This window comes from Saccostrea cucullata, unplaced genomic scaffold (genome assembly GCF_032062105.1).
Source record: "Saccostrea cucullata isolate Sc308-1 unplaced genomic scaffold, CSIRO_AGI_Scuc_v1 ctg49, whole genome shotgun sequence".
Taxonomy (NCBI): domain Eukaryota; kingdom Metazoa; phylum Mollusca; class Bivalvia; order Ostreida; family Ostreidae; genus Saccostrea; species Saccostrea cuccullata.
This window is the reverse complement of record NW_026925976.1, coordinates 481,950-494,076: the sequence shown is the minus strand read 5'-3', so window position 1 is coordinate 494,076 and position 12,127 is coordinate 481,950. Positions and strand designations below refer to the sequence as shown.

Here is a 12,127-nt window from a genome sequence, read left to right as displayed (position 1 = left end):
TCAGTTCTTATGAATTGACACTCATTGCAAAGTGATTTTCATTCCCCTTGGATTTAAAATATTATTTGAACTTGACAGATTATGATTATAATGAAGCAAAATAGTCCGTCTCTAGAACTTTGTTATAAGCAAGTTTTACTGTACATATGTTGTTTTTTTATGGAACTAGGTTTATTATGAAGTGAAATCAATGAATGAGAAAGACTCAAACCTGGAGTTTTAACCATGATATGTAACCCGTAAATGAGACAGGTACAACCGTTCACAAATTACATGTATATCAAAGTAAAAAAAATATTTACATACAGTAAAACACGTTTTTTGTAAACATGCTTATAACGAACTGACTCTTGCAATGAAGTAATTTCAATTCCTCTTGACTTCAAAATTAATAGATTATAAACTTCACAGATATAACAAATTATGCTTATAAGGAAGCAACAGTCCCTGGCACTGATCGTAATAGGCATTTTTTTTACTGTAATATTTTTAAGAGGTTAATTCTAAAAAAATTTCATATTGAAAAAAGTCAGATTTGACTGTAAATAAAAATGTTTGTGTCAATATAAAATATTTGGAGCAGATCAAAGTTCTAACTTTAAGAAGATTTTTTATTTCATTAACCCAAACTTAATATATGCAGATGATTTTATATATATATAAAATTCTATTCTTGTTCTAATTAATGGAAGAATATCATCCAAATATTTTGATATTTTCACCTTTTTGTTTTTACAAGGCAATGAAGCCGAAGTAGAAAATCACTCCTAGCACTGTAAACACCACTGAATTGACGGCAGATTGAACGCATCCAGATTTAGCAGTTTGTCTCAAATTGTAGGCTTCTTCTAAATCATCTTCAAAGGATTTAACAAAATGACCTGGCTCGAATTCGTCTTCATTATTCATAATTTCCCACAATTCTTCTCCAATTTCTCCACCAGACGAAGACAAATCGGTAAATGCCGGTAAAGCGGAAGTCTCGTAAGTGATAATTTTCTTGCCGAGTTTTGCCGTAACAAATGCTGACCTATACACTTTGTTGGTAGAATCGTAACTGTTTGCATCATACTTCACCTTTAGAATAAAAAAACAACAACAAAACTTTCATTTATTTCGTTGTGTAAAAAAGGAGGCTTTGGAACATATTTTCATTTTGTTTGGACTTAAATTTTAGCAATGAAATACTAGTACTACATGTACTCGGAAATTTTGGTCAAAATTATATTTTTCCTATTTGCCTTTGAACATTCCAAATTGTAAAACTGTAATTATTTTTAACTGGTTGTCTTATTTTCATGCTTTTTAAGTAATTCATCCAATTTCTAGGAAATTTTGGCATTTTTCCAATCAAAATTTATTTTAAAATTTTCAGGTAAAATAAGTTTACAAAGAATGTACACTTATATATGTTATGTATATTATTATGATACTTGACTGTGACATTTTACTAGGTCTAGCACAGTTCTGTAGCTGCAGACTTGTAGCTACACGGTCTCTGGTGACCATCCATCCAAATAATTTCAGACCAGTGAGCTACGGATCTGCAGCTATGATACGTATTGAGAGTTACATTACCTTCTCCACCACCAGACCGTGTCTGAGGTACTTGGTGTACACTGTTACATACATGGCAGTCTTCATATCCAGCATCTTAATGTCGACCATTTTCTTCAGGGCTGCCTTCCCACATTCTTTGAATTTAAATATAAACTTAGTGATTTCTTGAGAAAAAAAAACGGTAGATCTTCCCTTTAAGGGTATATTTATTAAATAATTGTTCTAGGAATTAAAAAAAAGCCACGCATGACAAAGATACTATAGTGCTTATCCTAAATACATGTTGCTGGATTTTATTAAATCAGAATTGTGTCTTACTGTGCTGTAGCAGAATTGTGTCATTTGCACAGGACTGGCATTGGAAGTGATAAACTTCGCAAGCTTGCTGAGGATTCTTTGCTATGTCATCACAGCTGGCGTCATTGGCACCTCTCTGGAACCGCCCTGAAATTCACAAGACATTAATGATTTACACAAAAACTATAAGTAGTACTTAATTCTTAATTAAGTATATCTCAAATCACAACATAAAACGAAACACTCATATTGCGAGATCCTAGTTAGGTCGATGTTTCTTAAGAATCCCTTAGTCAGATTTTTAAATTATTCACATGTACTGTAAGACAATTTTTATTCGCGATAACGAGGCTCTCTCGAACCTCGCGAAAATTCGAACCCTAGCAATAAAAATCCGACGTATCAATAGCATACTGCTTTGAGACTAACGCGTTAACCACTATGCTGCACTGCTCATGGTGATTTTAGGCATTTAAATCATGTTTGTGATATGACCCGCGACTTAATGGACTTGAAGTATTTCTCGGAAAGATGCTAATGTTGTGTCATAAAATTGTATTTTTAAAGTATAGTGGGTCTTAGCTCCATGTTTTTGAAAACCAAAAAATGTGAATTTAGAGCACACTTTTAGGATCATCTTTCAAAAAAATGGAGAGAAGACCCACCCATATTGAAAAATTTTGTTTAAGTATGAGAAAATGATCGTTTTTGTTCGTTTTAGTGTGTGTAAGCATTTTCATACACAAATATTTTCAGTCTTTGTGAGATTGTTGTAAATTGTAGAGATTTTACATAAAGTATACTTTAATATTAGATGAAATATCAGGTAAAATTTGGATTCAGTTGAGATTAAAATTTTCACTTCTTATCTGTCGCACTATAGGCATTCTGCCCGCCTTATTCACCCATCTTCAAATTTGTTTACAGTTTCAATATAAACAAGAAACATATTGACGCAAGCGTCAAAAATCGGCCGCAAACCAATTAATTAATTCTTTCATATAATAAATTAGAAACTGAATTCTTATATTTATCTGTTAATTAATATATCCCTGTGACATTAAACATTTGAATGCGACATCCCAGGATTTTCTTCAGTACATAATACATGTACATTGCTACATGTACAATGTATTTAAGCAACTTACTCTTAGCCCTCTGCGTCCCCTGACCCAGTAAGTTTAATTGGTACTATTAAGGAACTCTGGCGGAAGTTTGATGTTTAAGTAGTTTTAACACTTAACCATTAAAACTAACGTTTAAACTTATCTAACTAGAGATAGTTTAACATTAAATAAAACGTAACAACTATATGGGGCTCCTCGCTCGCTCAGAGGATGTTGAAACCCCCAAATCCCTCTAGATCCGCCACTACATTTCTTCTCTGTCTTGTTTTGGTGTGAGATGTGGCGGGAAAAGGTTTGGCATGTCGTAAAACGCGCTTTATCCTTGTCTGTTGGAGAAAAATCTCCTAATATTCTGTCTGATAATAAATTAAGATTAAGTCATGATTTTGAAAATTTTCCGTATTAAAAGTACATTGTGTATTTATATTTTACGTCATTTTAAATTATATATACAACAAATCCTGTTGAAGTAGAGAAAGTAAAATTTGTTTAGGCAATCATATAACGCGGTCCTTGCTTTAGACTATGCCCAACATGTGTGCTTATTTCTCCGCACTTCAGTTACGTAGGAATTTGTCAATCAGGATTGGATGAAACATTTAACCCATTATTCATAAAATATTAGTTTGATGATTATTATGCGTTTTTAACTTACATTCAGACACTCTTTCTTAATATTCTATTACATGAATGTTAAATATTTTTTATTCAAATTGTTCTAACTCCGCAGAAACGCATGGTGACTTAAAACTTTCATATCATATAACCGGCCGCCAGGAGTTATATTAAAACCGACATCCTTCCCTATCGATTCTATAGTATAAAGGTTTGATTTGTATTGCAATTCCTTAGAAAAACAGATTCCTAATTCGCGAATAATACTGATGTTTATTATAATTACGTGAAGCTGTTAATTAGATGTATGGTCATTCCTGCAATTAAAATAAAAACATTGATTTGAGATGGGAGATGGTTTGGGATTCCCAAAAATGATAGACAATGTAATCTTTGTAATAATGGACAAATAGCTGATGAGTATCACTACATTTTAGAATGCAAATATTTTTCCGAATGTAGAAAAAAATATCTTCCCAGTATATATTGTAATAGACCAAATTTTTTCAAATTATCAGAATTGTTGTCATCTGCTGACTCCAAACTATTGATTAAACTATGCTGTTACATAAATAGAGTATATGAAAAAGTCTGTCCTCCATAGTTATCTTTGTTACTTTATATGAATATTTCCGCCATTTCACGTGTATCTTGTATATTATTCTTTGTATATATTGTACATATTGTTGAACCTCATGTACCATTGATATGGTCTGAGTGAATAAAATGAACTTGAACTTGAGAAATTTTTTTTGATGTAAACTTCGTAAGTCTTTAATTGCAGTCATCCTTTGCAATCACTCGAGCGTGAAACAAATGGAGATAACAAACATTATTCAAACTCGGAGGTCCATTCAAAGGAGAAGCGCAAAAACGAACATATATATAACATCAGAGGTGGGATCAGGTGCCATGAAGGTGTGAGCATCCCCTGCAAACTTATCAAATCAACTGTGGAGAATGTGATGCTTGTTAATCTTTTCTTTTGTCAGATGTTCATTTGCTTTGTGGTTGTTCTTACTGAATTGTTACTACATGTATAATTTTGTTATAATACATTCATGCATTACATTTCATTGCCAGTACGGTGTGTGTACATGTAATAAGCCAGAATGTAAAATATACTACATTTACAAGTATAAGAGCCTCGGCTAACGTCCCTACGTTCCTTAATAATATATATTTTTGACCAGTTCAGAAATACCGCGAATTTCTAGCATGCTAGAGTAACATGTATATACATACTAGGAATCTGGCTGATTTGGGTGGGTCGTGGAGCCTGATTTGGATTTAGGGACACTTGAGGTGTCATCATCTGATTAGATTTTCTCCATGACGTCACTTTTCCATCCGGTCTCATAATGTGTAAAGAAATAATTGATGTGGACCACTTCTTTTCGTCATTCCCAGACTTTGGAAAATTAAAAATCTTTCCAAATTTTTCACTTCCTGTATAGGTAAAAAAGTAATATTAATTGCAATGATTAATTTATACTCATCCAATTTTTATGCTTTGTTAAAATTTTCAATATGAACATTTCACAACATTCATGTACATGTGTGTGAAATATATGGAGATAACAAACAGTATTCAAGCACAGAAGTCCATGCATCGAACAATACAAATATTGGAGTAGAGCAAACATGGTCCTCTAAAAGATCCGAGATGGGATCAGGTGCCATGGAAGAGTAAGCATCCCTTGCCGACCTGTCACACCCGCCGTGTGCTCCTCGTCATGATCGGAAAATAATGAAAAATTCCGTCGACAATTCAGTGTGTAAATAATGGTCTAATATATATAATTTTTTACCTTGCATCTGGTTCACCTTCTGAACAGTGGTTCTCATGAAGGATTTGACAGAGGACATCATGTTGCTGAAGTGGTTATTAACGGTCTCTAGAACTCCTGGGAGTTTCTGCTGGATGACATCCATGTTGCGATTTAACTCCTCTTCTACTTCTTGCTTTCCTTGCATTGCTATGGCAACCTATTGGGGTTAGATTTGGAAATAGAAAATTTGAAGGACAAAAATTAGTTGCACAAGTAACATGTAGCGCTTTTTTCAAATGTGGACTTAGCGTCACGATGCTGACGGTCGAAAAGATATACTTCGGGCTTAGCATAAAATACAAGTAAGAACGTCAGAGGCATGCACTTGTTTGTTAGAGCACCCTCTACTATATAGTAAGATGCCTGCGAGGTTAATGTTGTTTCATTACCTGCTCTGCAGCACCATTGGCCAAACGATCGATGGTTTGAGGATCAGAAAGTTGGGTTTCCATGTTGATGAATGCGTCTTTCACTTTTGGGATCAGTTTTGGAATAGTATCCATTGCTTTGTGGAACCCTTCCCCTAGTGTCCGTCTAAGGGTCTCCAATTTAGATTCCGTCTGTGCCTCCTCCACTAAATATTTTCCTTCATTTTGCAAACTCTCTGGAACCTAAGAAAGAAGATAGCATATAAAAAAGAAGACAATACCTATAAGATAGACATGAAAGGTATTTGCTGTTCAATTATTAATTACACTGCTGCTATTAAAAGATTTAAGTACATGTACTTCTTTCAAAAGATCGTCTTTAGCTGTATTTGACATTTCTATCACTGTTTCTGCTAGCTTTACATCCGGTTCCACAATTTTCACTTCCGGAATTGGTGTCTCTTCTTCTTTCTTCATTACGATCTCCACTTCATTTATGTTGCCATTACACTGTAAAGTCCTGCAGTACAAAAGGCACACATGAATTTTATTTCTTAATATCCATATTATGCAGATTTGTGTAAGGCGCTGTTATGATATTTATTATCATCTAGTGATATCATCTAGTCGAATAGGTGATATTAACACCGGAAATCAAAAAGGTGATATCATTAATTCAATCCAATAAAGGGTCTTTAAACATGATAGTTTTCGAGGGGGGGGGGGGAAGTACCTCACCTTTTCTCACAGAGATTTCGAACACACTCCCTACATAACACGTGACTAGCCGAGGCCTGAACCAGACAGTCTTTTACCTCCCCTACTAACACCTGCCGCGAAGTCTGAGCTTCTTTTATCGCCTCTGTCAGTTTGTTGATTAGTCTCCCCTTGACAGCAACATTTAAAACTAGAATGTAAAATATTAGAAACATGTTAAGACTTGAACTAAAAGCAAACTTCATTTACATTAATATTAGAGAAATCTTACACGAAAAAGACTTTCAACTTAAATCTATTGACAGAACTTTAAGGTACTCACGCATTAGGTTATCGACATCAATTGTCTTGAGGTCGGAACAAAGGACGGATGTGGGAATGTGGACATTTATAAACACAACCATTAATACTGCTCCAAACTTAAACATGCTGTAAAAGAAACAAAACACTTTAAAGATGAAACTCATTTAAGGTTTATAAACCCTCCGCTCAATTTATATAACTTAAGATATGTTTCTTAATTTTTATAATTCTAGGGGGAATATGTATTTGTTAAGTAAAATACAAACAATTATAGACTATAATAGCATGCTTTGCGAGGCAAAATTGGACAAAAAAGACACTTCAACTTCACAAATTTATAAAGGAAAATAGACATTTATGCCGTTGAGAGTTATCTCTCTTATCAGAGTGTCAATGTACCTTAATATTTGACCACTCCATTACTTCTGTATATATGTGTACTTAAAAAAAGCAGGCTTCGTATTTTGTAGTTTATCTACTGGTATGGAGCAGATACTGAAGATGACACAAAGAACAGCAAAGAAGATGAACAACCGTTACTTCTGCTAATTTTTATATCGAAAACTGATTGGGTATAATATATGCAAAACGTCCAGGGGAAATTTTGTGTTGAGTGAAATTCTTTTAATTGCGAGCCAATTTAAAATTCTCGTTTTATATAAAGATATACCTGCACTGCATTTCTCTTTAATATGAATCAAAATTAACAATCAAAAATTATAGATGGTAGCTGGACTTTTCGATAATACTTGTACTAACGAACAAACAAATTTATCATTCCTGGAAACTATGAAATGATAATGACGTGACATATCAATATAAATTTACTGCTATAAGTATGCTAGTATCAAATGATTTCTGTATTTGTTTTTTATGCATATTATTATTTATCTACAGAAACATGACGAATGAATGGTGTTCTCCACCCCCACCTCAAACTTTCCGACTCGGAAAAATTTAGACACGATTAATTATCAAAAATACATAAATTCCTAGCCTATCATGCTTATAATTCATTTAGATTCTGTTCACATTAGGTTTAGAGATTGGGTCTCTATGGTATATAAAAATACAATATCTTATATTCCATTAAGGGCTAGAAGTTCATGTACTTTTGATAAGTAGATCTAATCGTGTCTTCTAAATTTTCTAAAAGGATTGAATACTATCCTTTCGTCAGCTCATGTGTGTTTTTGGATGGGGCAATTACTGGACATAAACAAAGGATTTTTTTAAATTCAAAATTAAAACTATTACATGTATGACAACACTTGAAATTCCCTTCAAGCAAGATACAGCAATTGTTACGTTTGTGTGCTTTTTGATTACATTGACAGCATGGCAGTTACTGGTGAAAAGAATTAATTTTTCAAGAATAATTCTTACCTTATTTTCAGGATATATCCCACTTACAAAAAATCAACACATAGTAATACATACATCCGTATCAGTATTGTTGAATTCGGGGTATAATATTCATACATCGAAAAGGTGCAAGAATGGGGCACCATAGGGATTCATTAGTTATTGCCTTCGTGTTAAAAACAGCCCTTGTCTTAAATAAAGTATACATTTAGTTTTATTCTTAAAAATAATACATAATCCTTATTTTGATCTCTATTTATCTAAATCATTTCGTAAATTATTTTTAAAAGATCATCTTAAACATGTATCTTTCCCTCTTTCTCCCCCTCGCCATTTTACGGTTGATTGAGTACAATGCTTGTTACTTTACGATGTATATGTATACTTCCTTTTCTTACATCTATATAAATAAGTCACCGGTCAGGCCCGTCCCCCGGGGCCATCAGTGGTACTGCGCGACAAAAAACACATACAAAAACACTGGGACTACTGAATTCCTATACCATATGAGTATTCTTTGAAAAATAATATGCATGTATACTTGTACTCAAGTTCTCTTAAAATGATGAATCCCGAAAAAATATTGGCTGTATTTGAATAATTTTTATTTACAATAATATAATATATGTAATGATAAATAAGGGGACTTTCACTTAGTGTTTCGAAGTAAATTATATAACAATATACATTATTTAAAAAAAAAATTATTTGAAATGTATATATATGTTTTTTAACTTAAAAAAACGGATATATACAATATAATAGACAAAAGGCAACAAATACTCTGGTAATTTTTTTTCACAATTTATTTTAAGAAATACCCAACTTATACAATACATAAATGATATAAAAGGGAAAAAATGAAAACAAATAAAACTGTTTCATATATAGAAAAAACATGATATAAATATAATACACCTAATAATGAAGTTCAACACATAACGGTCTAAGAAATATTGTACGTAACATAAAACACAACACTAATTCAAAGCACCAATTGCGTTTCTTTCTCTCTTTCTCTGAAGTACGAAAAACCATTTTTTGCTTCAATTGACTTAAACAATGTCTTCAAAAAATGTTTCAATTTTCGGCAAGGTAAAAAACTTTGAAGCAGTCAAGATTTTACATTTATGAAACAATTCAAACTTGAAGAATGAACGATCAATTTTGTTTTTAAAAAATCCGCGCCTCCAACTGTCAAATAAGTCCAAAAGTTTTAATACTGATTCTCCAATCCTCTTCAAATGTTTGTTGGGATGTTTCATAAATATTTGAACAGAACAACACAAACAGTTGTTAGCAGAACCAGGGGCGTCGTTAGTGAGATCCGCTCCTGGCCATTACAGTAAGTGGTGGAACACGTACAGTAGCCGTACCCCATTTTGTTGTCACACGTGTCCGACTCAGAGGTGAGACATGACCGCTCCACATATGTAAAAACTGTTTAAAAAATAATATTATTGTTAATAAAATATGGAGAAAAAAATTCCCATTATTACTGAGTATAAGACGTTAAAAATTCCAGGCGTTAAATTACAAGAAACGTTTTTATGCGCCCGGATCGATAGATCCAGGGCGGATATTGTTTTTGTCCTGTCTGTCTGTCTGTTTGTTTGTCCCGAACCTTAACCTTCACCATAACTTTTGAACCATGAAAGATAGAGACTTCATATTTGGTATGCATACTTCACTAATTAAGCTCTTTCAAATGACACCAAGGTCAATGACCTTGTGACCTTGACTGTGACCTAAATGCTAAAATAGCTTTTTCCGAACTTTGTTGCTGGCGCGCGCATAGTGTTTCACAAACACATCTTGTTGTTTGATAAAAGAAACTTATGGGGGATATGGGTAGCTGCAATAATGTAGCCCTCTCCCTTTTTTTTTGGGAGGGGGGTCTCTCCAGAAAATACCAGATCAGAGAGGGCTACGTTATTGCAGATAACATTGTAGGATATGGGGTGTTTGTCTCTATTGCATGCTTTTTACTCCTTTTAAGGCTCTCAGTTTCACACTACAATAAATTTTATATAAACTATGTAAATGAAAAAGTACTTGTGTGTGCACATTTGAATTTTGTAAATCGTGTTGAATGTCATCAAATATATCTGATCCACTAAAATTGTGTTCTGAATTCATGTTCAATATGGTCTTGGACCATTTCCATTGAAAAGTTTAATTACAAAATCTTTAATCGATCAATACTCTTTTCTATAAACCCTTTAAAAACTGTACACTTATTTTCTCTTCGCCACTTAAATATGAACCACTTTCAGTCAAAGCAATAAGTGGTCCTGCACGTGTATTGTGTGTGCACTAGCATGAATTATTGCTAGATTACATAATTTTGCAGAGCCCGTTTGTTTATTCTATTGACATTTTGTGCATATTTCAAACTTGTTACTCTGCGATAATATATGAAATATAAAATATTCTGGAAATGTATAATTATATAAATCATTTGAGCAATTCATTTCTTTACTTTTTAATTGTTTTTAAATTTTATTAATGTTAGGCACGTTCAAAGAAATTTTCGATGTAATAAAGAATTTATAAGTACCTGTTCCAAGACTTTTGAAGTATTTGCCACACGCGGCGCAGTTTGACGCCGTACTCTTTGCGTCCTGTAGTCCTATATCATTGATGGTCTCTCCACAGTTTGTAGGGTCACTGTCAGAGTTACACACCCAGCAATCAATCGCCAAGGCTGAAATATTTAATATTACAGTTTAAAAATTAAATTATGCAAAATGTAGTTATTAATTTCAATCATTGATAAATTACTGAAATTCACACACACATTTAAGATTGTGTGTAAACATATGCGTGTAGTTATCAATTTCAATAGGAGAGGTTCAATCATCGATTATTTTCTTAAATTCACACAAATTTTCTTAGAATCACATTGTGCCTTAAAATCAATTGAAAAGGCGAAATTCTAAATTTGAAAGTAGATCGTTATTTCACTCAGAAAATATTACCGTTAGAGGCACATCCCAGGACCAGGATGGTCAAGAATAACACGGAGTTTGAACTAAGATCCATTTCTATAGTCCCAAATACATATACGGATTTATATCCAACACTCAGTTCAACGAATACACAATTCTTTAAAAGGCGGACATTTTAAGGTGAAATTTTTACCCGATGCAGTCGTAATCATTTAATAATGAACTAGACTTTTAAAGAACTAAAAAAGGGAATTACTGGTGCATGCTTCGCCCATTGTAATCCTGGATTTTCGATCAAGTGAAGACGGTATTTTGATTGGCGTTCCCTCTTGGTTACCTATCAATAACATAATGTTTAAAAAAATCAATTGGTCTTTGGGATTTGTCATAAACCTATGGAGTGGCGATCAATATGTGAAGAGATTAACGTGTTATTTTAATGAAATTAACCTGCCACTAAGTAATAAACTTAAGGATGATGAACTTATTCTTTAAAAGCATGAATAATGTTATTTGAATGCTAACTAATATAAATACAATTTTATTTTCAATTTTCTTTTAAACTGGTTTTGCAATCCTATAACCCCCTCTTTCTCTCTCTTAAAGGAAGTGTAATCAGCACGTTCTTTAATCAAGAGGGGATTTTTTTAATTCTAGACTTGCAGTCTTTCAAAACAATCGCACAGAAAGTTGTATTTTTCCTAACATTTAAGAGTGTTTCTTGTCCAAAAAATGTCACCTCCTCAGAGAGCAACCAAAGAACGATAACTCCCATACACACAATTTGTCAGTCATACAAATGTGATGTAGACGAGCAAATTAATAAAGTTATGTTTGCACAAATTATACTTATTCAGAATATACGATAATGTTTATCATAATTATAGGTCACGAATTACTCTATAATATCTCAAGACACTATAGATACATGTGTGCTAAATTGCTAATACAGAATGCATCTGATACTATATGTAATGCATAAATTTATCAGA

General features: G+C 33.0%; 2 protein-coding genes across 2 annotated transcripts; both read right to left on the bottom strand.

Annotated features, from left to right (window-relative positions):
• Window positions 1–629: 629 nt before the first annotated feature.
• On the bottom strand, window positions 630–8,316 carry LOC134270205 (uncharacterized). The gene is made up of 10 exons (XM_062752392.1): window positions 8,206–8,316; window positions 6,839–6,945; window positions 6,538–6,706; window positions 6,160–6,319; window positions 5,821–6,042; window positions 5,411–5,588; window positions 4,845–5,048; window positions 1,879–2,004; window positions 1,579–1,694; window positions 630–1,077 (listed from the first exon to the last, which is right to left on the bottom strand). The coding sequence occupies exons 2-10, from the start codon at window positions 6,942–6,944 to the stop codon at window positions 733–735; spliced, it is 1,626 nt and encodes a 541-aa protein (XP_062608376.1). The 5' UTR covers window position 6,945; window positions 8,206–8,316; the 3' UTR covers window positions 630–732.
• Window positions 8,317–8,993: 677 nt separating this feature from the next.
• LOC134270203 (uncharacterized) lies at window positions 8,994–11,429 on the bottom strand. The gene is made up of 3 exons (XM_062752391.1): window positions 11,166–11,429; window positions 10,745–10,891; window positions 8,994–9,624 (listed from the first exon to the last, which is right to left on the bottom strand). Exons 1-3 carry the CDS (start codon window positions 11,227–11,229, stop codon window positions 9,446–9,448), a joined length of 390 nt encoding a protein of 129 aa, XP_062608375.1. The 5' UTR covers window positions 11,230–11,429; the 3' UTR covers window positions 8,994–9,445.
• Between the last annotated feature and the right edge of the window lie 698 nt (window positions 11,430–12,127).